The 24,645-nt window shown below is 28.9% G+C and overlaps 5 protein-coding genes across 16 annotated transcripts in view; 1 reads left to right on the forward strand and 4 right to left on the reverse strand.

The window, feature by feature from the left end:
• Positions 1–1,164: 1,164 nt before the first annotated feature.
• LOC105257231 (venom serine carboxypeptidase) lies at positions 1,165–4,467 on the reverse strand. 2 transcript variants are annotated; one of them, XM_020029352.2, is made up of 3 exons: positions 4,135–4,467; positions 3,896–4,035; positions 1,165–2,283 (listed from the first exon to the last, which is right to left on the reverse strand). In XM_020029352.2, exons 1-3 carry the CDS (start codon positions 4,190–4,192, stop codon positions 1,180–1,182), a joined length of 1,302 nt encoding a protein of 433 aa, XP_019884911.2. In that variant the 5' UTR covers positions 4,193–4,467; the 3' UTR covers positions 1,165–1,179. The 2 variants fall into 2 exon arrangements, with proteins under 2 accessions (XP_019884911.2, XP_011266007.2); XM_011267705.3 differs by having other exon boundaries at positions 3,896–4,466.
• A 2,399-nt stretch (positions 4,468–6,866) lies between these two features.
• Positions 6,867–8,902, reverse strand: LOC109609713 (venom serine carboxypeptidase-like). Its single transcript, XM_011267702.3, has 2 exons — positions 8,512–8,902; positions 6,867–8,072 (listed from the first exon to the last, which is right to left on the reverse strand). The coding sequence occupies exons 1-2, from the start codon at positions 8,806–8,808 to the stop codon at positions 6,963–6,965; spliced, it is 1,407 nt and encodes a 468-aa protein (XP_011266004.2). The 5' UTR covers positions 8,809–8,902; the 3' UTR covers positions 6,867–6,962.
• A 2,726-nt stretch (positions 8,903–11,628) lies between these two features.
• Positions 11,629–13,683, reverse strand: LOC105257232 (venom serine carboxypeptidase). Its single transcript, XM_011267708.3, has 2 exons — positions 13,300–13,683; positions 11,629–12,941 (listed from the first exon to the last, which is right to left on the reverse strand). Exons 1-2 carry the CDS (start codon positions 13,594–13,596, stop codon positions 11,829–11,831), a joined length of 1,410 nt encoding a protein of 469 aa, XP_011266010.1. The 5' UTR covers positions 13,597–13,683; the 3' UTR covers positions 11,629–11,828.
• On the forward strand, positions 13,536–15,476 carry LOC105257237. 4 transcript variants are annotated; one of them, XM_025413302.1, is made up of 3 exons: positions 13,923–14,161; positions 14,361–14,519; positions 14,625–15,476. In XM_025413302.1, the coding sequence occupies exons 2-3, from the start codon at positions 14,426–14,428 to the stop codon at positions 15,413–15,415; spliced, it is 885 nt and encodes a 294-aa protein (XP_025269087.1). In that variant the 5' UTR covers positions 13,923–14,161; positions 14,361–14,425; the 3' UTR covers positions 15,416–15,476. The 4 variants fall into 4 exon arrangements, with proteins under 4 accessions (XP_025269084.1, XP_025269087.1, XP_025269077.1 ...); XM_025413299.1 differs by lacking the exon at positions 13,923–14,161 and adding an exon at positions 13,536–13,699 and having other exon boundaries at positions 14,361–15,476; XM_025413292.1 differs by having other exon boundaries at positions 13,924–14,161; positions 14,361–15,476.
• Positions 15,477–17,547: 2,071 nt separating this feature from the next.
• The window catches only part of LOC105257238 (piezo-type mechanosensitive ion channel component), a 29,577-nt gene continuing 22,479 nt past the window's right edge, over positions 17,548–24,645 (reverse strand). For 6 of the 8 annotated variants that reach the window (XM_025412862.1, XM_025412880.1, XM_025412877.1 and 3 more), the window contains 14 exons: positions 23,889–23,969; positions 22,886–23,162; positions 22,645–22,802; positions 22,421–22,555; positions 22,166–22,330; positions 20,827–20,974; positions 20,487–20,701; positions 20,255–20,413; positions 20,042–20,168; positions 19,417–19,823; positions 18,786–19,087; positions 18,460–18,703; positions 18,055–18,282; positions 17,548–17,730 (listed from right to left, as the gene is read on the reverse strand). In XM_025412862.1, coding sequence (XP_025268647.1) covers positions 17,613–17,730; positions 18,055–18,282; positions 18,460–18,703; positions 18,786–19,087; positions 19,417–19,823; positions 20,042–20,168; positions 20,255–20,413; positions 20,487–20,701; positions 20,827–20,974; positions 22,166–22,330; positions 22,421–22,555; positions 22,645–22,802; positions 22,886–23,162; positions 23,889–23,969 — 2,764 coding nt within the window. In that variant the 3' untranslated portion in view covers positions 17,548–17,612. The remainder of the gene's footprint in view (positions 17,731–18,054; positions 18,283–18,459; positions 18,704–18,785; positions 19,088–19,416; positions 19,824–20,041; positions 20,169–20,254; positions 20,414–20,486; positions 20,702–20,826; positions 20,975–22,165; positions 22,331–22,420; positions 22,556–22,644; positions 22,803–22,885; positions 23,163–23,888; positions 23,970–24,645) is intronic. The other 2 variants (XM_025412882.1, XM_025412870.1) reach the window with 1 other exon arrangement.

Here is a 24,645-nt window from a genome sequence, read left to right on the forward strand (position 1 = left end):
TTAATGTTAAATTTCATTATTTTATAATAGCAAGAAAAACATTATTATTATATCAAATGATGCAAAAAGGAGGATTTCCTATCTATTAAACATTAAAAATGTATTAATGTTTTATATATGCTTTTATAAATGTTGTGATATGTTTATTTTAAACATTATTTAAGTTCTCCAAACTCCAAATAGGATGAGGAAGAAAATGTTACAGTTTACAAAAGAAACACTCATATCATAATAGTTTCAAACAGGTACTGCATTTCTTAAATAGACTATAATCATTTAATAGACTAGAATCAGACTGATTTGGTTTATTAACTCTAGCAATATTATATAAAGTTTCCTATGCATAATTTGAGAAAATTTATTTTCTTGAGTTTGCCATAAACAGAATAGAATATGATGTGAAATTTTGATTCAAAAGAAGAAGGAAGCAAAAATTTTGTTGCTGTCATGAAATTTTGTTTCTAGCATATTTCCTGCATTTGTTCTTTCCAGATTTAGTTTATGAGACTGCTTATATGAGTTCTTTTATTCATGATTCGGACATTATATACTAGTGTTGAAAACTGCAATCCTTATCATTAAGTTAATATAATTTATATGATTTCAGTGCATTATACTATATTATAGTTAATTTCTTATTCTTTCTACATCGTGATTTCAACAACTTTGTAACAGGTTTAACTTATGATACTTACATGAACTTACTCGGAAAGTCAAGTGATATGGTTATCATTCCTTGGCAAAGTAATCATTTTTTTGTTACAGATATTACATTAATAACAGCACTGTCATAGAAATGTCTGACAGAACTATTTATAAGAATGACATAATAAGCTCTCGGAAACATTAGATAAACAGAGAAAACTAAAACTCATTATTATGCTAGGAATTTGCCATATTAAATCATAAAAATATCTCAGTAAGATCAATTTTTTTATTATACTTAGATTAAATTTAATGAAATGCAGATGAAATTAATTGAAATTTGTCAAATATCATAATAAAAAAATCCAAAGAATTTATCGTTATAAGAATTATAGATTTTTGTTATGAATTTAGACTATTTCAAGGGATAGAATTATCTATTATGGATCCATATACTTTATATCGGTTTTATATGATATATAAACTATATAATACGAAATTACTTATACACAAAATTTTTTTTAAGATAATCATTTAAAAATTCTTATTGTGTGTGAAACGGGTAATTAAATCCAGTGCCCATTTTGGTTGATCATAGGGAACAAAATGGCCTGCATTTCGCACAAGAACCTCTGTTAAATTGTCAACAGTTTTTACGTAGCCTGCTAATTCATTCTCGACTTTCCACAACTTTCTTGGTGCTTTTGCATATTTGTATGCTCCTGACCACTTCATCTTCTGTATATAATTTTCCGTAAGTGGATATGCCACAAGGATATCCAATTGTCCATTGTAGAGGAGTACTTTATAATGTTCCACAAGATCTTCTAAATGGCGTATTATAGATTGCATTATGTCATTTATTAGATATTCTCGGACAATGTCAGTTTTGTGAAAACTATTATTACCCACATGTATAGCAGATCTTACATCAACTCTTTGAATCCACTCGGACATCCAATTAGAATTAGTGTCGTCTTTTACTTTTAAATAATTATAATAATACTCAAAACCAGTTAAATTATGAAACAGAGAGTTTGAATCAGGAATGAGTATACTAAGAATCTCGTTTGCTTCGGCGAATTTTTTTTGTTTAATAAACTCGCGGCATTTTCGTTCATATTTTTGGTATTCAATCTTTCCATTTTGATCTATTAGTCCGATTTGGTACAAATAATCGCTATATCGTATCTGATTTTCTGGATCAACCCATCCATTGCCAATGGCTAAACCTTTTAAGTTAATTTTTGTTTTTGCTTTGATATTATAATTTTTAATGGCATGAGACACTGCTGGCACATATTTCCCAGCATATGACTCACCAGTGACAAAGAAATCATTATTTTGTAATTCTGGGAATAGTAAGAAAAATTGTACCAAAGCAGAATTAAGACTTCTCCCTACTTGTGTTGCACTTGTTACGTAACCCTTTTTATCATGAGTAAAACTATAGCCAGTACCGACTGGATTATCAATGTATATAACATTGTGCTCCGAGTTCCATGAATATTTTCGCATCTTTAACGTTTTATTAGCAGTTACAATAAAAGGGCCATTTTCTAAAAAAAGACCAATCAAGGAAGTCGCACCTGGTCCACCTTGTAGCCATACAACTACTGGTGCAGTTTCTGGATTATGCTGTGATACACAAACAATTACTTTTAAGCAATTTTAATCTTTACGAATAATATTCTAATTTATAATAAAGTATATGTACATATATATCATTATAAGATAATTGATTACAGGAATAAAAAATACTTTTAAATCACATAAATATCTTTAAAGATATTACTACCCAGGTAGCAAGATGACGTCTTCAGACGTCTTAATGACGTACAATGACATGTCATTAAAACGTTATTAAGATGTCATTTTACGTCACTCTGCTACCTGGGTAGAAAGAGTGTAGTTTTAGAAAGATATTAAAAATCTAAAGAAATATTAAGAATTTTAAAATGATATTAAGAGTTTTATTAGTTTCAGAAAGATATTAAGAATTTTAGATAATATTAAATATTATTGTTGAAAGCGATTTAATTTTTTTTGTTTTTATGAAATTTGTATACCCAGTCAGCAAAATCTGTTCAAACAGATTTTGTCAATTTCTGTTACAAATTTTTGTCGACAGTATGATTGCAGATTGTATAATAAATTTGTTATATCAAATAATGATAACAGAATGTCAGCAGAAATGTTACAAAACCTGCTGGCATAATTTGATAGCAGAAACTGAACAGGATTTGTTTAAAATTATCATAGTAGATTGGTGGTAGAAATTGAACAGGATCTGTGCGATGCAATTTGACAACAGATTGTCGGCAAAAATCGAGTAGGATCTGCGCACACATCTCTGATAGCAGATTGATGGCAGAAACGGAACAAGGTTTGCATGATTCGATAATTCCTTCACTTACCGCTACGTGAGCTGTACTTTCTCCTAATTGAATTTCTGTCAGAAATATATATAAAGTCGCGAATATGAATAAAAGACTAAAAATGTAGTAATTATTTTAATTTCTATCATTTTAATTTATGATATCTGATACAAGCAAATGAGAGTCAAAATATTAAACTGATTGAAATCAATATGATAAATGAAAAATTATTCATATTTGAGGCATAAAGCAAGAATTTAATTCTAAATATAATAAATTAGTCTCAAGTCAATTCATCTTAAGTTTTACAAGTTACATTTACTTTATTATTAATTTAATTAAATTGAATTAGTCCTTCGCTATATGAGATATAACTACGATATAACATATTACATATATGTCATTTTCTAAGAAAATTCTAATTAACTTGCCGATAATATTGTTATTTAGCACCTGTAATAATCAATTGTGTTGCATTTATATAACATTAATAAAAGTAAGCGCAAATCTTGTGAAGTTTCTGCTGTCAATTTGTTATCAGGTTGCATGCGCAGATTCTGCTCGGTTTCTGCTGACAATCTAACATCAAATTGCATGCTCAGATCCTGCTCGATTTCTGCTGTCAATCTGCTGTCAATTTATGTTGACAGATTCTGCTAGCAGAACTCAAGCTTAATGCGGACGCAGTTGATGCCAATCTGTCGCAATATTCTGTTTGAATCTGCTCGCATGCTGTTGGCAGACTGCTAACATTTTGCTTACTGGGTAAATATGATAAAGCACTCGATACAAGCAAGCATTCGAAAATCTTTTATAGCAACTAAATTACATACATAATTATATATACAAAAAGATTACTGAACATTGCTTACCATAGCTGGGAAGAACCAGAAGAAAAGATTGGAATTATATGTTTCATTAACTGTGAAATAACCCGAGTAACTAGTAACATTGCCCATATCCTTGTGCTGAACGAGAGCCTTCGTTCGTGCCTCTTGAATTTCTCCATTCTCTATCAAAGGTGTCAGAAAAAGCGGTATACCAGGATCCTCTCCATCAGCGAGAGGATATTGCTTGAGTCGCGGATATACGGTGATGTATGCATATGTACCTTCGTAAGATAATACGAAAAACAATAAGGTCAGAGTTGCAACAAATACACTGTTCATTTTACTGGTTGCAATCGCAATTAAGTCTCCTCATTACGAATTGTTGGAGCAGTGAATGTGTCGACTGGTGGCTTCATCACTAATATATCACGTGCATTCCAGTATGACAGTTTTTATTTCTTTCTTTCTCGCTTTAGACAGAATCGACTATATTCGATTTTCTGTAATAAGAGCCTTGGCACACAAGAATACGTAAGCAATAAGGCTCGGTTGTACCAACATTATTTTAGCTTTAAGCGAAGCTTAAATATTTGTCTGTCTTTATTTATTTAGAAAGAAAGACAAAGATAGATATATATTTAAGTATCGCTTAAAGCTAAAATAACGTTGGTGCAACCGGGCCTAAGGCTGTTATTTCAGCTTTAGGCGAAACTTAAATATATGTCTGTCTTTATTTATTTAGAAAGAAAGATAAGCATATATTTAAGTCTCGCTTAAAGCTGAAATAACGTTGGTGCAATCGGGCTTAAGACGTAAACAATAAGAAAATTAACAAATCGAAATTCTTGTCATTGACAAGATGATTGCCTTATTGTGTACGCCTTATCTTTGTGTGCCAAGGTATTAAAAATGTAAATCAATAGCCATAAGCATTTGTTTTCACTTATCGCATAATATCAGCTGATTAAGCTTATCCTAATCTAATTTAATTTAACCTAACTGCAACTGGCACGCTTCGTTTACATTCAAGTTGCGTTAGCATTAGTAATCAAATCAATTAGTTAGTACGCGGCTTATTGTAATTATTTTATTATATTTATTTTTGCATCTAGTTTATTATTTAATTCGTTACAAATTTATAAAGTTTTATTCATCAATTTTATAACATTAGTAATTTATTAAGTCATTTTTTTAGTGTTATATTTTATTATTTTGTAATAATAAGATATTAGTATATGAGATATTAATATCGCATATTATTATTATGTTAAATTATACACAAAAAAGGATTTTCCATCTGGACATTAAGAAATGTATTATGTTTAATATTTTATATATGTTTTTATAGCTGCTGTAATAAGTTCTAAATCTACGTTAAATCGAACAGTCACACATAGAGCCATATATATAGATATTCAAAATAAATGATTCTTTCTTAGAAGATCTAGAACCAATATTAAAATAATCAAAAAATATAAAACAATATTAAAACAATAAAAAAATAATTCAGGATATATAATTCAAATGGGTTATCATGTAACTATAGACATGCTATCTTGTCTATTATTTGAATTCTCCGAACAGAATGAGAAAGATAATTAATGTCCCAGATAGCAAAATCGGATAGAGCACGTTTTGCAATTCATGTGCTGCATACTATGTCAGCAGAATGCTGTCAATATTCTAGCAAAATATGCCGTTTCAGTTAATGTTGTCAGAAGCACAGCAAAAGTTGAGCAAAACGTGCGTTACGATGTAATGATAGAAATGCAGCAGAAATAAAGCAGAGTTTTACCAGCATAAATAGAACAATTCAATGCTGGAATAATGTATCGGCAGAATGCATACTGAGAGTACGCATAATCTGTTGTCACAGTGTAATAGCAAAATCTCATCAGAAATATCAAACTTGTGCAAGCATGCTATGACAGCAGAAACACAGCAGCAATGGAGCATGCTCTGCCGTCATACGATGACATTTAATTTTTAAAATACAGGATCTGTGCGACGCAATTTGACAACAGATTGTCGGCAGAAATCGAGCAGGATCTGCGCACAATCTCTGATAGCAGATTGATGGCAGAAACGGAACAGGGTTTGCATGATTCGATAGTTCCTTCACTTACCGTTACGTGAGCTGTTCTTTCTTGTAATTGAATTTCTGTCAGAAATATATATAAAATCGCGAATATGAATAAAAGAAAAATTGAATTAGTCTTTCACTATATGAGATATAACTACGATATAACATATTACATATATGTCATTTTCTAAAAAAATTCTAATTAACTTGCTGATAATATTGTTATTTAGCATCTGTAATAATCCATTTTGTTGCATTTATATAACATTAATAAAAGTAAGTGCAAATCTTGTTGAAGTTTCTGCTGTCAATGCGCAGATTCTGCTCAGTTTCTGCTGACAATCTAACATCAAATTGCACGCGTAGCTCCTGCTCGATTTCTGCTGTTATATCATGACGGCACACTGTGCTTCATTTCTGCTGCATTTCTGCCATCACATCATATTGGCACATCGTGTTGGGAAAAAAGAAACTTAAGGAGGACACAGCTGAGCGATATCTGCTGCAAATTCATGATTGAATCTGCTGTTATACTGCTGGCATACTGCTAGCATTTTGCTATCTGAGTAATTTAATAGGCTACAGTCAAACTAGTTTAGTTATTAGCTGGAGCAATATTATCAAGATTTTCTATGGATAATGGTAATTTTAATTATTTACTGTAATGTAATTTTTTCTTGTTATCACGCAAAAATTGTAATGTAAGAATGCAAACTTTGTTACGAGCTTAGAACTATTCAAGAAATAGGATTATCTATTATAAATATATGTATTGTTTATAATGTATAAATGATATATTACATAATAAGAAAATACTTAATATCGTTTTTTTAAAATAAATTTATTAATATTTATTACATCAATCTATTGTATTCATCTTTGACTTCATAAAACTTTTTAGAATATTTTAAATATTATTGAGATATCGCCTTATATTGATATATTTAATATATAAGCCTATTTATATGTATTATTGAAATCTGTAGCTTTTTTAACATATGTATTCTGTATATAACAAATAATCATTTAAAAATTCTTATTGTGTGTGAAACGGGTAATTAAATCCAATGCCCATTTCGGTTGATCAAAGGGAACCAAATGGCCTGCATTTCGCACAAGAACCTCTGTTAAATTATCAACAGATTTTACATAGCCTGCTAATTCGTTTCCGACCTTCCATAACTTTCTTGGTGCCTTTGCATATTTGTCTACTCCTGACCACTTCATCTTTTGTATATAATTTTCAGTGAGTGGATATGCTAGAATAATATCCAATTGTCCACTGTAGAGGAGTACTTTATAATGTTCCATAAGATCTTCTAAATAGCCTATTACAGATCGCATTATGTCATCTATTAGATATTTTCTGACAATGTCAGCGTTGTACTGAAAACTATTATTACCCACATGTATAGCAGATCTTACATCAATTCTTTGAATCCACTCGGACATCCAATTAGAATTAATGTCGTCTTTTACTTTTAAATAATTATAATAATACTCAAAACCAGTTAAATTATGAAACAGAGAGCTTGAATTAGAATAAATAAGTATATTAATAATCTCGAATGCTTCGACGAATTTTTTTTGTTTAATAAATTCGCGGGCTTTTCGTTCATATTTCTGATATTCGGCCTTTCCATTTTGATCTATTAACCCGATTTGATACAAATAATCACTATTTACCAATTGGATTTCTGGATCACATAATCCATTGCCAATAGCTAAACCTTTTAAGTTAATTTTTGTTTTCGCTTTGATGTTATAATTTTTAATGGCATAAGACACTGCTGGCACATACTTCCCAGCATATGACTCACCAGTGACAAAGAAATCATTATTTTGTAATTCTGGGAATAGTAAGAAAAATTGTACCAAAGCAGAATTAAGATTTCTCCCTACTTGTGTTGCGCTTGTGGCGTAACCCTTTTTATCGTGAGTAAAACTGTAGCCAGTACCGACTGGATTATCAATATATATAACATTGTGCTCCAAGTTCCATGAATATTTTCGCATCTTTAACGTTTTATTAGCAGTTACAATAAAAGGGCCATTTTCAAAAAAGAGTCCTAACATTGAACTTGTACCTGGTCCACCTTGTAGCCATAAAACTACTGGTGCAGTTTCTGGATTATTCTGTAATACACAAACAATTACTTTTAAGCAATTTTAATCTTTATATAAATAGACTTACATATATATCATTATAAGATAATTGTTTACAGGATTAAAAAAGATTTTTAAAGTTATCACTTAAATATTTTTAAAGATATTACTAGGAAGAGTTTTGAAAGATATTAAGAGATTTTAGAAAGATATTAAGAAAGATATTAAGAGTCTAAAGAAATGTTAAAAATTTTAGAAAGATATTAAGAGTTATAGTATAGTTTTAGAAAGATATTAAGAATTTAATTTCAGAAAAATATTACTGAAGATCGTTTTAGTCTTTCTTTGTTTTTATAAAATTTGTGTAAATATGATAAAGCACTTGTTACATGCAAGTATTTAAAAATCTTTCATAGTAACTAAATTACATACATAATTATATATACACAAAGATTACTGAATTGCTCACCATAGCTGGGAAGAACCAGAAGAAAAGATTCGAATTATATTTTTTATTAACTGTGAAATAACCCGAGTAACTGATAACATTGCCCATATCCTTATGTTGAACGAGAGCCTTCGTTCGCGCCTCTTGAATTTCTCCATTTTCTATCAAAGGTGTCAGGAAAAGCGGTGTACCAGGATCTTCTCCGTCAGCGAGAGGATATTCTTTGAGTTGCGGATATACGTTGAAGAATGCATATGTACCTTCGTAAGATAATACGAAGAACAATAAGCTCAGAATTGCAACGAGTATCCTGTTCATATTACTGGTTGCAAATTGCGATTAATAGGCTCCTCACTGCGACTTGTGAGAGCAGTGAATGTGTCGACTGGTAGCTTCATCGCCAATATATCATATGCATTCAGTATGACAGATTTTATTTTTTTTTTACTTGCTTTATATATGATTAGAAAGTCGATCATGAATCTTATCTTCCAACATGAACTCATGAAAAATGAAAAGTTTCATCGAATATTGGATTTATCAATGAAACTTTTCATTTTTCACGAATTCATACTAGAAGAAAAGATTTATGATCGACTTCCTGTATTTATATTCGATTTCCTGTAGTAAGAATGTCAAGTCAATAACATTTCACAAAGTCAAAAATAACTCGGGCCATAAACAATAATTTTCACTTACGCGCAGTATCAGCTAATTATGCTTACTCTAATCTAATCTAACTTAACCTAACTACAACTAGCACGTTTTCTTTACGTTCAAGTCGCGTTAGCATTAGCAAATCAATTAGTTAGTACGCAGCTTATTGTAATTATTTTATTATATTTATTTTTGCATCTAGTTTACTATTTACTTCGTTATAAATTTATAGATTTTTATTCATCAGTTTTGTAACGTTAGTAATTTATTAAGTCATTTTTTTTAGTGTTAAGAACCGTCTACAAATGGCAGTATCAGCAGGTCGTAGCAGTCGTAAGCGAAATGAATAAAATCCATTTTCTATGGATTTCGTGCGTTTTACGGCGGTCACGCATACGCTCTCACGGAAGAATTCTGCATTCTTAATTCTGATTGCGCGTCCGCCGTAGAACATACATCGTAACCGTAGGAAATGGATTTGCTTCATTTTGCTTACGACTGCTACGACCTGCTGCTACTGCTATTGTAGACGATCCTTTATATTTCATTATTTTATAATAGTAAGATATTAGTATATGAGATATTAATATTATTATTATGTTAAATTACACAAAAAACAATTTTTCCATCAAGATATTAAGAAATGTATTATGTTTAATGTTTTATATATGTTTTTATAGCTGCTGCGATACGTCTCTTTTAGTTTAAACGTTAAGTCGAACGGTCACACAAAACCATATACAGGGTGACCCATTTTAACTTAGGCAGCCAAATAACTCGAAAAATAAGCACACTACGAAAAAATGGTTAGAATCAAAATTTCGTCATTTCGAGGGGGACGTACAATGACGTTAAAATCAGCCCCCCACCCCTCCCCCTGGGCGGTGAGGGGGGGCAAGTTTGAAATCTTAAATGGAACCCCCTATTTTTCATTGCATATTCTTGTAGCTTATCTCGAGAGCTTTCCAAAACACTATAATTAAGTACCTTTTTATTAAGTACTTTTTGAGTTATAAGGCTTGAAATAATTTCTTAATTTTACATAAATCATAAAATATCTAGTAAACCATTCATTTTTCGATTATCTTACCTTCATACTTTTATGTACAAAATAATGAGAGGAATCAATTGGTGTAAAGAAAACATACAGTTGTTTTTAAGAAAAAATATGGAATTGTTAATTGCAAATTACATATTTTTTCTTAGAAACAACTATGTGTTTTCTTTACACCAATTGATTCCTCTCATTATTTTGTACATAAAAGTATGAAGGTAAGATAATCGAAAAATGAATGGTTTACTAGATATTTTATGGTTTATGTAAAATTAAGAAATTATTTCAAGCCTTATAACTCAAAAAGTACTTAATAAAAAGGTACTTAATTATAGTGTTTTGGAAAGCTCTCGAGATAAGCTACAAGAATATGCAATGAAAAATAGGGGGTTCCATTTAAGATTTCAAACTTGCCCCCCCTCACCGCCCAGGGGGAGGGGTGGGGGGGCTGATTTTAACGTCATTGTACGACTCCCTCGAAATGACGAAATTTTGATTCTAACCATTTTTTCGTAGTGTGCTTATTTTTCGAGTTATTTGGCTGCCTAAGTTAAAATGGGTCACCCTGTATAGGTATATTCAAAATAAATGATTCTTTCTTAGAAGATCTAGAACCAATATTAAAACAGTAAAAAAATAACTCGGCAAATGCGTTACCATGTAACTATGCAGGCATGCTATCTTGTCTGTTATTTGAGTTCTCCGAACAAAAAGATGATGAGAAAGATAATGTTATACAACCATAAAAAAGCTTCATCATAACAATTTCGAACTGGTGCTGCATTTCCTAAAGGAATTAATTTAATAGGCTATAGTCAAACTAGTTTGGTTGTTTAGCAGGAGCAATATTATCAAGATTTTCTATGCATAATATAATAAAAGTTATTTTCCCGAGTTTGTCACAACCAGGATATAGGAGCATGTAAAATTATGATATTCAAAAGGAGAACAAAAAATAGATTTTAATAATATATCAATTTTTATTACTGTACTTATTTTTAGATTAAATTTAATGAAATGTAGATGAAATTTGTCAAATATCATACAAAAAATTTATCATTATATAATAAAAAAAGAATTTATCATTATATAATAAAAAAGTTAAAAATTATAAATTTATTTATTGTGAAACATTTTTTACATTTTATATTGAAATTAAATTCATATAAATTAATAATAGAAGAACATAACATGTCTATATTTATAATATTGATATTTTATTTTATATTATATAGGTAATTTTAATTATTTACCATAATGTAATTTTTTCTTGTTATTACACATAAAAATTGTAATATAAGAATGCAGACTTTGTTACGAGCTTAGAACTATTAAAGAAATAGAATTATCTATTATAAATCTATATATTTTATATTGTTTATGATGTATAAATGATATATTATATAATAAGAAAATACTTAAGATAGTTTTTTAAAAATAAATTTATTAATTTTTATTACATCAATCTATTGTATTCATCTTTGACTTCATAAAACTTTTTGGAATATTTTAAATATTATTGAGATATCGTCTTATATTGATATATTTAATACATAAACCTATTTATATGTATTATTGAAATCTGTAGCTTTTTTAACATATGTATCCTGTAATAACAGATAATCATTTAAAATCCCTTATTGTGTGTGAAACGGGTAATTAGATCTAATGCCCATTTTGGTTGATCATAAGGAACCATATGGCCTGCATTTCGCACAAGAACCTCTGTTAAATTGTCAACTGATTTTGCATAGCCTGCTAAATCGTTTCCGACCATCCACAATTTTCTCGGTGCTTTTGCAAATTTGTATGCCCCTGACCACTTCATCTTCTGTATATAATTCTCAGTGAGTGGATATGCTACAATGATATCCAATTGTCCATTATAGACGAGTACTTTGTAATGTTCCACAAGATCTTCTAAATAGCCTATTACAGATTGCACTTCGTCTTTTATTAGATATTCTTGGACAATGTCAGCTATGTAATGAAAACTATTACTACCCACATGTATAGCAGATCTTACATCAACTCTTTGAATGTACTCGGACATCCAATCAGAATCATTACTATGGTCTTTTGCTTTTAAGTAGTTATAATAATATGTAAAACCAGTTAAATTATAAAACAGAGAATTTGGATCAGAATTAACGAGTATATTAAAAATCTCATCTGCTTGGACGAATTTTTTTTGCTTAATATACTCACGGGCTTTTCGTTCGTATTTTTGATATTCGGCCTTTCCATTTTGATCTATCAGGCCGATTTGATACAAATAATCGCCATATTGTAATTGGTTTTCTGGATCACTTAATCCATCACCAATAGCTAGACCTTTCAAGTTAATTTTTGTTTTTGCTTTGATATTATGATTTTTAATGGCATGAGACACTGCTGGCACATACTTCCCAGCATATGACTCACCAGTGACAAAGAAATCATTATTTTGTAACTCTGGGAATAATAGGAAAAATTGTACCAAAGCAGTATGAAGATTTCTCCCTACTTCTACTTCATTTCTGGCATATCCCTTCTTGTTATCAGTAAAACTATAACCAGTACCAACCGGATTATCAATATATATTACATTGTGTTCCAAGGTCCATGAATATTGTCGCATCTTTAAAGTTTTATTAGCAGTTACAATGAATGGGCCATTTTCCAAAAAAAGGCCAGCCAAGGATGTCCCACCTGGTCCACCTTGTAGCCATAAAACTACTGGTGCAGTTTCTGGATTATTCTGTAATACACAAACAATTACTTTGAAGCAATTTTAATCTTTATATAAATAGGCTTACATATATATCATTATAAGATAATTGTTTACAGGAATAAAAAATATTTTTAAAGATATCACATAAATATTTTAAAGATATTACTAGTAGGAAGAGTTTAATTTTAGAAAGATATTAAGAAAGATATTAAGAATTTAATTTCAGAAAAATATTACTGAAGATCGTTTTAGTCTTTCTTTGTTTTTATAAAATTTGTATAAATATGATAAAGAGCACTTGTTACACACAAGCATTTAAAAATCTTTCATAGTAACTAAATTACATACATAATTATATATACACAAAGATTACTGAATTGCTCACCATAGCTGGGAAGAACCAGAAGAAAAGATTCGAATTATATTTTTTATTAACTGTGAAATAACCCGAGTAACTGATAACATTGCCCATATCCTTATGTTGAACGAGAGCCTTCGTTCGCGCCTCTTGAATTTCTCCATTTTCTATCAAAGGTGTCAGGAAAAGCGGTGTACCAGGATCCTCTCCGTCAGCGAGAGGATATTCTTTGAGTTTCGGATATACGTTGAAGAATGCATATGTACCTTCGTAAGATAATACGAAGAACAATAAGCTCAGAATTGCAACGAGTATCCTGTTCATATTACTGGTTGCAAATTGCGATTAATAGGCTCCTCACTGCGACTTGTGAGAGCAGTGAATGTGTCGACTGGTAGCTTCATCGCTAATATATCGTGTGCATTCAGTATGACAACTTTTATTTTTTTTTACTTGCTTTACATATGATTAGAAAGTCGATCATGAATCTTATCTTTTAACATGAATTCGTGAAAAATGAAAAGTTTCATCGACGAATATTGGATTTATCAATGAAACTTTTAATTTTTCACGAATTCGTGCTAGAAGAAAAGATTTATGATCGACTATTCGATTTCCTGTAGTAAGAATGTCAATAATAGTCAATAATATTTCACAAAGTCAAAAACAACTCAAGCCATAAACATTTGTTTTCATTTACCGCGCAATATCAGCTGATTAAGCTTACTCTAACCTAATCTAACCTAACTGCAACTAGCGCGCTTCCTTTGCGTTCAAGTCGCGTTAACATTAGCAATTAAATCATTTGGTTAGTGCGAGGCTTATTATATTTATTTTTGCATCTAGTTTACTGTTTAATTCCTTAAATTTATAAATTTTTATTCATCAGGTTTGTAACGTTATTAATTTATTAAATCATTTTTTTTTACTGTTATATTTCATTATTTTATAATAGAGATATTAATATCGTATATTTTTATTATTATTATGTTAAATTGTGCAAAAAAAAAAGGATTTCCTACCTGTTAGACATTAAGAAATATATTATGTTTATATATTATGTTTAATGTTTTATATATGTTTTATAGCTACTGTGGTACGTTTATTTTAAACATCAAATCAGACCACGCATAGCCATATACAGATATTCAAAATGAATGATTCTTTCTTGGAAGATCTAGAACCATTATTAAAACAGTCAAAGGTATCTCAGGAGCAAAGGGATTGTCATATAACTACTAGGCATGGTACCTCATCTCCGTTACTTGAATTCTCTGAACAGGATGAGAGGGATAATGTTACACAACCACATAAGAAACATTCCATTATAACTGTTTCAAATACATTTACAGGCTGTAAAGATTCTTTGAAGGATTCTAAGAAACTATCTGATCAAAATATAAAAAAGCTTTCTGTAAATGTAAAAACAATTGAAAAAGCTGAGAAAATTGTTGATAGTAAAGGGAAACTTGGAGATGTAAAAATAAAAATTGAGAATAAACAGCACAGTATTAATGAAGAACAAAAAATAAAAGTACACGATGCAAGAGGTCCTAAGATATCTGAAAATAAAGTTGCAAATAAAGATCGTAGTCGACGTTCCGGATCGCATAAGGAAACTATTCATTCTTTAAATACTTCCAGTAAGGAGAATAAACGTTCTCCTGATTCTTCCAATTATTCTTTTGATGCTTCCAGTAAGGAGAATAATCGTCCTCCAGATTCTTCCAGAGAGGTTAATTCTTATTCGATTAAAGAGAAAGAAAAGTTGCCCAATAAATCGAAGAAATCGGGTTTCAAAATACAAGATCAGGATCCAGTTGGTTTGCTTACAGCTATTAAAGAACTAATAAGTATGTATACTAAGCAAGAAAGTACAAAAATTCTACATGCTATGGAGGAACTGCATATCAACTCCCAAGCTGGCTTGATAAAAAATCTTTTGGACCAGACAGATGATTTGGTCAAAGAAATGCATTCCTGCCAAGATTCTGCTAGAATAAAAGCCTTGATTGAAGAAAATGAGCAATTACAGCAAGAGTTGATTGCTTTGCGAGTGCAGAATGAGGATCAGCAGAATAAATTAGAATTCTTAAAACAAGAAAATGCTGCCTTAAAATTAAAGTGCCATGAATTAACATAAATATAATACCAAACAGTTGTATTAAAAATGGAAAGTAAATTAGTAGAATAATTTTTTTATGCCTAGGTATCAATTATTATATTTACATTGCATTTTATTTGTTTACCATTTTAAGAAATATTACATATTGCATGTTGTAGTTATATAGGAAAAGTATTCTTTGCTTACAAGAATTGCTAAAAGAGATTATTACATTTATTATTATGATATTTGTCTTTATTTCTAACATAGATATAATACGTAAGAAAATGGTAAAACTGCTTTTCTTTAAATAATGCTATTTAAGTATTAATATATTATAATGTAATAAAAATAGAATCTTTTTACATATACTTATTAATCTATGATATTGATTACATTATTGTTAACAAATAACTTATTTATTTTTATTAATATGTGTAAGATATATTAAATTTATAAGATATAAATCGTTAGAGATTAATTGAGATTTAAACGCACATATATTTTAATACAAAAATCTGTTCTCTGTGCCTTTTTTATAATAAAGTATTTAATAAACGAATTTATATATTTGCTTATAAAAATTTTGTTTCTTTGATATCTTGAATTTTCATTCTTCCTATAATTTAGAATACGCTTTTATTCTTACGATTGTGTTGAAATATTTTACAGAATTAATACATTTAAAATTTAAAGAGATGAAAATATTTGAAATTGAAAATTAATAATTTTTCCTACTCTCTCTCCATTTCTGTCTGAGTTTTAAAATATATTTGAAAAAAGATAAATTTATAATATACGGTTGGAAATAATGTTATAGGATTTGATTAAATAAACTAGTATATTTTTATACACATATATTATTTGTGTGTGTATATATATAAACATTCTCTTTTTTTGCGATACATTTTCATTAAATAAAATGCGGATTTAAAAATTAGCCAAACTGCAAAGCTATATGTATTCACAACTAAAAAACATAAAAAATTGAAATGCCATCATATCAGTGATTCATGACCACGCAATATCTATGTGATCATATCTTTTTAATATCTTAAATTAAATATATTAAAAACATATAGATGTTACTAAGCACACAAATTTTGGCGATAAAAACATTCTAAAATAATTGCATTCTCCATTTATGTACAATTAAATTTCATTTTCAAAATTTATTTTGATATCAATGTTAATATGTTGCAAAAATAAAACTTTAAAACATAATAAAAATTGATAAAATTAATAAATATTTTATATATTTATTTATTAATGACCAAAGATATATTTTTAAGATTTTTTTGTATCTACATTATACTTTTTTTATTTCGGATCGGATGTATTTCACATATTATTTAAACACTAAATATTGTTTTCATATGCATTTTCTCTTTTTGTAGCTATACGCAATATAATTACTCTGATATACAGCTTTAAGATAGGAACAACATCACTTCATTAGTTTATGTCAATAAATTAGTTATTTTTCCAACAAATAGATTCATATTTAATTCCTGAGTGTTTTGTAAGACAAACTTGTCTTTTTTTAAACTTGAATATATAATATGCATGCGTTAGTTGAAAATTTGTTCTATAACATTAATTATTTATAATTAGCAAATATATCATTTGCAATTAAGAGATAATCAAAATTATATTACAAAGATATTTTTTCTCTCTCTCTTCTGTCTCTCTCTCTTTCTTTTTCTTCTTTTTATTACATTTTATATTAATGTATTATATTTTTTATACATAACGCGACATTTTTGTAGAATGTCAGACTCGCGAAACTTTGTCAAATAATTGATTTTCCAGCAAAATCTAGTAATTGAGCTTTTTCAAATTTTATTTTCAGGAGACTCTTTTTAACAAAATATTTGTGAATTGAATAATTCATGACAGAGAAGTATGCTAGTATATATGCGAACAATTTATTGTATAAATAGTGCATTCATGTGTCTTTTAAACTTGAAATATCTAATTTCTTTGGCAATTTTAAATAAAGTGTTTATTTATTTATATTTTTTAATAATGTAATTTTTGGAAAAAATGGTCTTCATAATAAATGTTGTCTTGCCTATCTTTTATATAAAAAAATATATATACTTTGAAGAAAGAAAAAAAAATATATTTTGAAGAGATGCATATTTCTAAATTTTCCGTATTAAATTAGCATTTACACAACATTTATTATTACAAAACATTAATTATTTAAGAATCTCAGTTTTTTTCTCATGATTCAATCGCGATGAGATGGTTCTGGTCTTCTTTCTTCTCCTTGTCTCTCTCCCTCTTCGTCTTCTTCTTCTTGATCTTCATTATCAGTTCTCTCTCCTTCCTCAGGTGGTCTTGTCCATCTAATAAAAACAATTTTTTACAATTATGTTACAGTTCTTAGCTAAACTAATAACTAAAAATAAAAATGTGTTCAAATCTCTTGTTAATGTATCATCAACAAATCACAAATGATGGTCTAATCACTGCTTTATACAGCTATTAAAATCTTTTATATTATAATTCTTTTATATGCATGTTTTAGCTTAATTTTTTACAAAAATACCATAAAATATTACAAAAATAACCAGAAAATTGCAATAATATAATAATAATATAAAATAATATTATAAAATTTAATGTTACAATAATATCTAAAATTTATAAATATAACGTCATGATCTCACTTGATAAGTGTTTCTGGTGATCTATAAAGGAAGATTAATTTGGCAAACAGATCTTCTTCGAGACATAAGTCGCCGCTTTCGCGAACCAAATAAATATCCAAACAAAGCCGAAGAATTCTGTCAACATATGGTAAATCGTCGAACATGATCTTGGGTGCCATATCACTGACAATTTTCCTCATCATCTGACTTATAACTATTACTGCTGTAGTATATAAACCAAGAATCCTGTAAGTTATACATATTATATTGTAATATTATATAAAATATTATTAGATAACGTGTGTGTATATGTGGCAATCATCATTAATGAATCTATAAAATTTTTTCTCGTTATTTTTTGTAGAATTATATAATAAACACATACACTCACAAAGATTATTTTCATATTTATTATAAACTTACCCGAATCCGCTGATGAAACTTAATTCTTTAGGGAAAGCCTTGTCATTGAACAGAAACATCATAATATAGTTATTACAATCATTTAGTGGCACTTGGCTCAAAACATCTTTGTATAGAGGATCGATACATGTCTCATGAATCACCCACCATTGTTGATGAGCACAACAATCTTTGATCGTTGATAATTGAATACTGACGTTTCTGTAAAGATAACTGTCATCTTCATCTTCAAGGTCTCTTTGAGCTAGAAACATAAGTAATAATTTTATTTTTCATAATATTAATTTTAATTATGCTCATCCAATTAAGCGCCTAATTATCCTTACGTGAACGACTCGATTGCATTAATTGTGGAACAACGCTGGTGGTTCTAGCGGTGACTTTGAGAAATTTCGGAAAAGCACTTGGGAATATTATTGTTGCATTTACTGTATTAGAGTCCTCATTTAGCATGTCCACTAATGTTTGTCTTACAGGATTGAACTCTCCGTTCACCAAAGGCGGCAATTTTATATCACGAACCGTCGTGGTGATTCCAGTAGTATCTTTGGCATCTGTTTTTCTTGAAACTGTCCATTCCACATGTACAACAACCATCGTAGTATTAGAAGCTAATTCTGTTTTTAATCTGAAAAGAGCGAGAAATATATCTTTTAAATGTTTTTATGTAATAATTGAGATTTTATTCCTCAACATTATTTAATATTATTTTTTCCAAAGAAGATAATAAAATATTTATTATCTTGTTAGGGCTAATTTATTCCATATTTTATTGTATACTTTATATAATTTATATTTTATAAAATTTTTATTATATATACATGTATATATACAATATATATTTCTAACTTTTCATTGCTTAATTAGAGATTCTATTGTTTATATTAATTATAAATATTTCTAGATTTTAAATTAACTATTTTGAAGCTATGATTTTTTTTTCTAAATGGAACGAACCTGTCCTTATCGGGTGGGGAGATACTCCAAAGTTTTCTCGAGGAAGTGCTGAATCTTACCGCAGCCACATCAGAATACATGTAATTTTCGAAGAAAGTGATTGCCGATCTGTCTGTCGAATTAATATTTGTAAGAGTTTTGTATTGGTCTTCCGTATATTCGATGATAGAGCTGCCTTGTGCTGACATGGAATAGATAGGCTCGTATGGGCCAATACTTATTTTCATGGATACATCATAAGGTAAATTCGATTTGCCGACTGTACTACCAAGTGCAAATAGGAGCAGCGGGAACCAGATTAATCCGATTATAAAAAAGAGAGCACTCCCACCTACTAAATACTTGCTCATTTGCTTTTTCTTTTCTCCACGTGGTTGAGGAAAATCTGATTCGACTCCTCGCATGCACTAAAATTTTATGGAAAATATATTAAAATTTTAAAAATATATTTGCAAAATATTGACATAATTTAATCTTTTCCCATATGTTAAGAAGAAATTAATATTATATATTTGTTATATAAATATTTATCAAAATCTTAAGTAAATATTTGAATTAAGATTGAAAAAATGGTATTTGTATATAAAAGTAATATCGTTTATTATAATATATTTATAGAACTTACTTTGAGTTGATAAATGCTGGCAAAAATATCTTCCATCTTAAACCAATCCATTATTGTCATAGATGTATCAGTCCAGATCCAATCCATTACTGCACGAAGTTCGAAAAGAAACGGAACCAACATAAACCTGCGGGATAAATTTTAAGTTCAATATGAAAATGATTTTATATTTATCTTTAATAAATGTGAATATCTTATGAATATTTTACTGACCCTTTGAATAAGACGTAATTTACAATATTGTATTTTTTGCATAGAAAGTTACCCAGTATTCGAGTTGGGTAACCTTGTCGTAATTGATAAGCTGCTAGCAAAAGATAGAAACACTTCACCATATACCAGATTTGTGGCGCAAGGTTATCATTAAATTGTCTGCAATTATTAAAATGTATATATTGTATATAATATAAATGTTCAGAGAAGAGATAATAAGATTATATTTTACCTTTCTGTTACGCTCGGTAAAATGAAAAACATCCAGAAATGAACACCGAGTACTAAGCAGTATTGAAAAATTAATTTTCCCACAATATATTTTCTAAGAAAAAGAGCTCTATCGATAACAATTAGAGCAAATTGTAATAACAACATCAATAGAAAAGGCATAGGAACTCGATTTTCTTGAAAATAAGCTGTAACTCCGCCATCGCCTTGTTGAGTCTAAAATTGGGAAACATAATTCACACATAAAATATATAATTAATATTATTATTTATATAAATATATATATTATTATTTATATAAATATAAATAGATTTATAAATTTTGTAACTTAATAAACTTACTCCAAATGCGGAGAATCCGAAGATGAGCAAAAGAAAATTGAAAAAGTCACAAAGAAACATGTAAGCATAAACATTTGTTTTTTCTTTGCCTGTTGGATTGATAATAATTTGAAAGAAATTTTTTATTGGTCCGAAATATTTATTAACGCTGCAAAATTAAGTGATATAATTTAGTAAGAATAATAGATTAGATTAAAGATAAAATTTCTTAAAATATTATTTCTATTATATAATATACTATTTACAAAGAATAATAGATTAGATTAAAGATAACATTTTTTAAAATATTATTTCTATTATATAATATACTATTTGATATCTTTATTATAAATAAGATGTTATATAAGAAATGTATATAAGAAATAAATATATAAAAATTTTTTCTCAGAAATTTATACAGGGTGACCCATTTTAACTTAGGCAGCCAAATAACTTGAAAAATAAGCACACTACGAAAAAATGGTTAGAATCAAAATTTCGTCATTTCAAGGGGGACGTACAATGACGTTAAAATCAGCCTCCCCACCCCTCCCCCTGGGCGGTGAGGGGGGGCAAGTTTGAAATCTTAAATGGAACCCCCTATTTTTCATTGCATATTCTTGTAGCTTATCTCGAGAGCTTTCCAAAACACTATAATTAAGTACCTTTTTATTAAGTACTTTTTGAGTTATAAGGCTTGAAATAATTTCTTAATTTTACATAAACCATAAAATATCTAGTAAACCATTCATTTTTCGATTATCTTACCTTCATACTTTTACTTTGTACAAAATAATGAGAGGAATCAATTGGTGTAAAGAAAACATACAGTTGTTTTTAAGAAAAAATATGGAATTGTTAATTGCAAATTACATATTTTTTCTTAGAAACAACTATGTGTTTTCTTTACACCAATTGATTCCTCTCATTATTTTGTATAAAAGTATGAAGGTAAGATAATCGAAAAATGAATGGTTTACTAGATATTTTATGGTTTATGTAAAATTAAGAAATTATTTCAAGCCTTATAACTCAAAAAGTACTTAATAAAAAGGTACTTAATTATAGTGTTTTGGAAAGCTCTCGAGATAAGCTACAAGAATATGCAATGAAAAATAGGGGGTTCCATTTAAGATTTCAAACTTGCCCCCCCTCACCGCCCAGGGGGAGGGGTGGGGGGGCTGATTTTAACGTCATTGTACGTCCCCCTCGAAATGACGAAATTTTGATTCTAACCATTTTTTCGTAGTGTGCTTACTTTTCGAGTTATTTGGCTGCCTAAGTTAAAATGGGTCACCCTGTATATAACTTATTTATTTTTATATATATTTTTAGATAAAATATATTAATTGGTGCTTACGTTATATCCATTGTTTTAGGTAAAGATTCACTTTGAAGATTTATTTCTCCTTGAGCAATAATAAGTTTCTCGTTATCGTCTGTTGTTGGAGGAACATCGTGTGTATCATCCCTTGCATGAACGTTCAAAGATCGTTCTTGAGATGTTTTTATCTCTGCATGTGAACTATAGCATATTAAAGAAATGAAAATGACATATTTATAATCGAAAATTGACCTGAAAATCAAACATTTTTTAATAATAATCGTGACATACTCGATTTCTTTCTGTGTGCTAGATTCTTCTTGTTCTTTGTCTGAAGATAGTTTCGATGGCACAGGTAATTGAGAAGGAATAATTTTCCGCTGTTTAAAAGATGAAGTCCATTGGCCCAAGGATTTTAACATAAATCTATAGATAAATTACATGTTATATTTTATGAAATAATTTTTACCTATATTATTTTTTGCATATATTATTAAGTATATCTTTCTGTATACCTATGAAAGAATAACATAAGGAGCAGTAATAAATCCCAAAGAGCATAATTAGGTCTCTTTAAAACACCCATAATTCTCGGTACATATAATGGATTGTTTGGAACTCGTGATGAAGAAATCAATTCCAATTGAAAAATACATTTTATTATGACAATGGCCTGAAAAGTTTAGATTTTTAATTCTCTCTTATATATTCAGAAATTAATTATGAATTCAGAAATTAATTTGGTGTATTTCTTACTTCGACATATGCAATCAATGTTACCCAGAAGGTTTTAGAGGGTCGCGGAATCGTCAAAGTACCCCATAAAAATACCATAAATGGCAATGGTGTCGATAGTACAGATGCGTTTTTAATTTGATGAAGAAATACCATAAAGTAACAAAGTAAATTGGAATGAGCCAGGATGCCAAACCAGATAGATGCTGCCAACTGTATGATAGGTGGTTGATCCACTTCTGAAAGTTCTTTAATCTCTTCATCTTGCTGGACTGCTAAAGCTTGCGAGAAAAGTGTGCTGCACACATAAAATTTTTCAATCAATTATATTTTATAATATTAAATAATTTATTCAACACAAAGCCAGAAGAAAGATGATCTGTTACTTATATGAAATATGTATTTTGATTGTATGATTATTTAATTTAAAATATTAATTCTTTAATAAAAAAACAGAAAAATAACAAAAAATAAAGATATGTGTTGTGTGTGAATATAAAATTTTAATTTAAATCAAAATATAATATAAAATAATATTCTAGAGAAAAGTGTAGCTTTTGTATTCTAATACATAAAAATATTTTCAGACTTCAAACTTAGATAGTATAAATTAAAATAGAAATGCATCTTTCTTCTGTGAAAAATTGATATCAAAAGCACATTTAAAGCTTAGCTCAGAAATTTCATTTTTGTAGAAATAGAGCTAAAGACATTCGGAAACATTAAGACGTTCACTTCAGTGAACATCGTTTGTTTTTGTCATTATGCATGATAATCAAAGAATCACTGATTCATAAGCCAATTTTTTAAATTATTACATGACCTTATCGGACCAGAAAGTAATTCCATTTTTTTAAAGGATTTTTCACAAAATATAGCACGCAAAATAGGTATGACAGGCAAATGGATACAGGAAGATCTTAATTGATGTGCCGCATGCAAGAGCAGGCGTGCAAATAGTGCGTCTAAAATAAGAAAGCCTAGCCCATAAAAATGCCTGGCTTTTACGACACAATTTCGATACCTGGAGGAGGACATGTCCAATCCTCGCTCCAAACTCGGCGCCAGAATTCGGATATGTGGTACTGCCAACGAGCTCTCCTTCCTGACACAGACAACACCACGCTCTTTCTACGTTTATTTCGTACGAATATATTTCGAACACAAAAAGTTCTAATCAAGACCCAAAAATATTACTATTATAATAATCAATTTTATCAATTATAGATAATGATGGATAGAAAGAAAATGATGATAAAGGAATTTAAAAAAAACAAAACAAGAACAAAATAGATTGAAAAAGATCAATATAACGTTAGAATTGAATCAAAGAATTTGATTTACATTTGTTATTTCTTTGTTGGAATAATATTAGAACAAGTCTTACAACGATTAACTTTTGATCCATCATCCGTAAACTGTTCCTTACATTTTTAATATCATATCTATATGATATACTGTTAAGTCAGAAGAGACATCATCAATATCAAGTTTATGATTTCTTGTGATTCTTAAGGGATATTTTTTTTAGTCGCAGATCAATATTCAAATTTGATATTGTGATGTATATTTTTTCAAGTTTTGTTCAACCTCAATTTTTAAACAGAATATCGTTCTTTAAAAAATGAAATGTAGTAATTTAATAAGGTAGTTTAAAATGTAATAGAAAGTATGATATAAAATAAATTTTTGAATAAACTAAAAAATTTCAAACAAAATTTAGGAGACAAAGATACGGATATAATCATACGAAGAATAGATGATTGATTAATTTTTACAAG

The sequence above is a fragment of the Camponotus floridanus genome, unplaced genomic scaffold (assembly GCF_003227725.1).
Source record: "Camponotus floridanus strain SB8 unplaced genomic scaffold, Cflo_v7.5 scaffold11, whole genome shotgun sequence".
Classification (NCBI taxonomy): domain Eukaryota; kingdom Metazoa; phylum Arthropoda; class Insecta; order Hymenoptera; family Formicidae; genus Camponotus; species Camponotus floridanus.

Bases quoted from the DNA above. Each gene is read 5' to 3' on its own strand.
- LOC105257231 (XM_011267705.3), bottom strand. From the start codon at position 4,192: ATGAACAGTGTATTTGTTGCAACTCTGACCTTATTGTTTTTCGTATTA. The intron at 2,284-3,895 runs GTAAGCAATGTT...TGTGTATCACAG, and splicing joins TCTGGTTCTTCCCAGCTATG to CATAATCCAGAAACTGCACC.
- LOC109609713 (XM_011267702.3), bottom strand. From the start codon at position 8,808: ATGAACAGGATACTCGTTGCAATTCTGAGCTTATTGTTCTTCGTATTA. The intron at 8,073-8,511 runs GTGAGCAATTCA...TGTGTATTACAG, and splicing joins TCTGGTTCTTCCCAGCTATG to AATAATCCAGAAACTGCACC.
- LOC105257232 (XM_011267708.3), bottom strand. From the start codon at position 13,596: ATGAACAGGATACTCGTTGCAATTCTGAGCTTATTGTTCTTCGTATTA. The intron at 12,942-13,299 runs GTGAGCAATTCA...TGTGTATTACAG, and splicing joins TCTGGTTCTTCCCAGCTATG to AATAATCCAGAAACTGCACC.
- LOC105257237 (XM_025413299.1), top strand. From the start codon at position 14,426: ATGAATGATTCTTTCTTGGAAGATCTAGAACCATTATTAAAACAGTCA.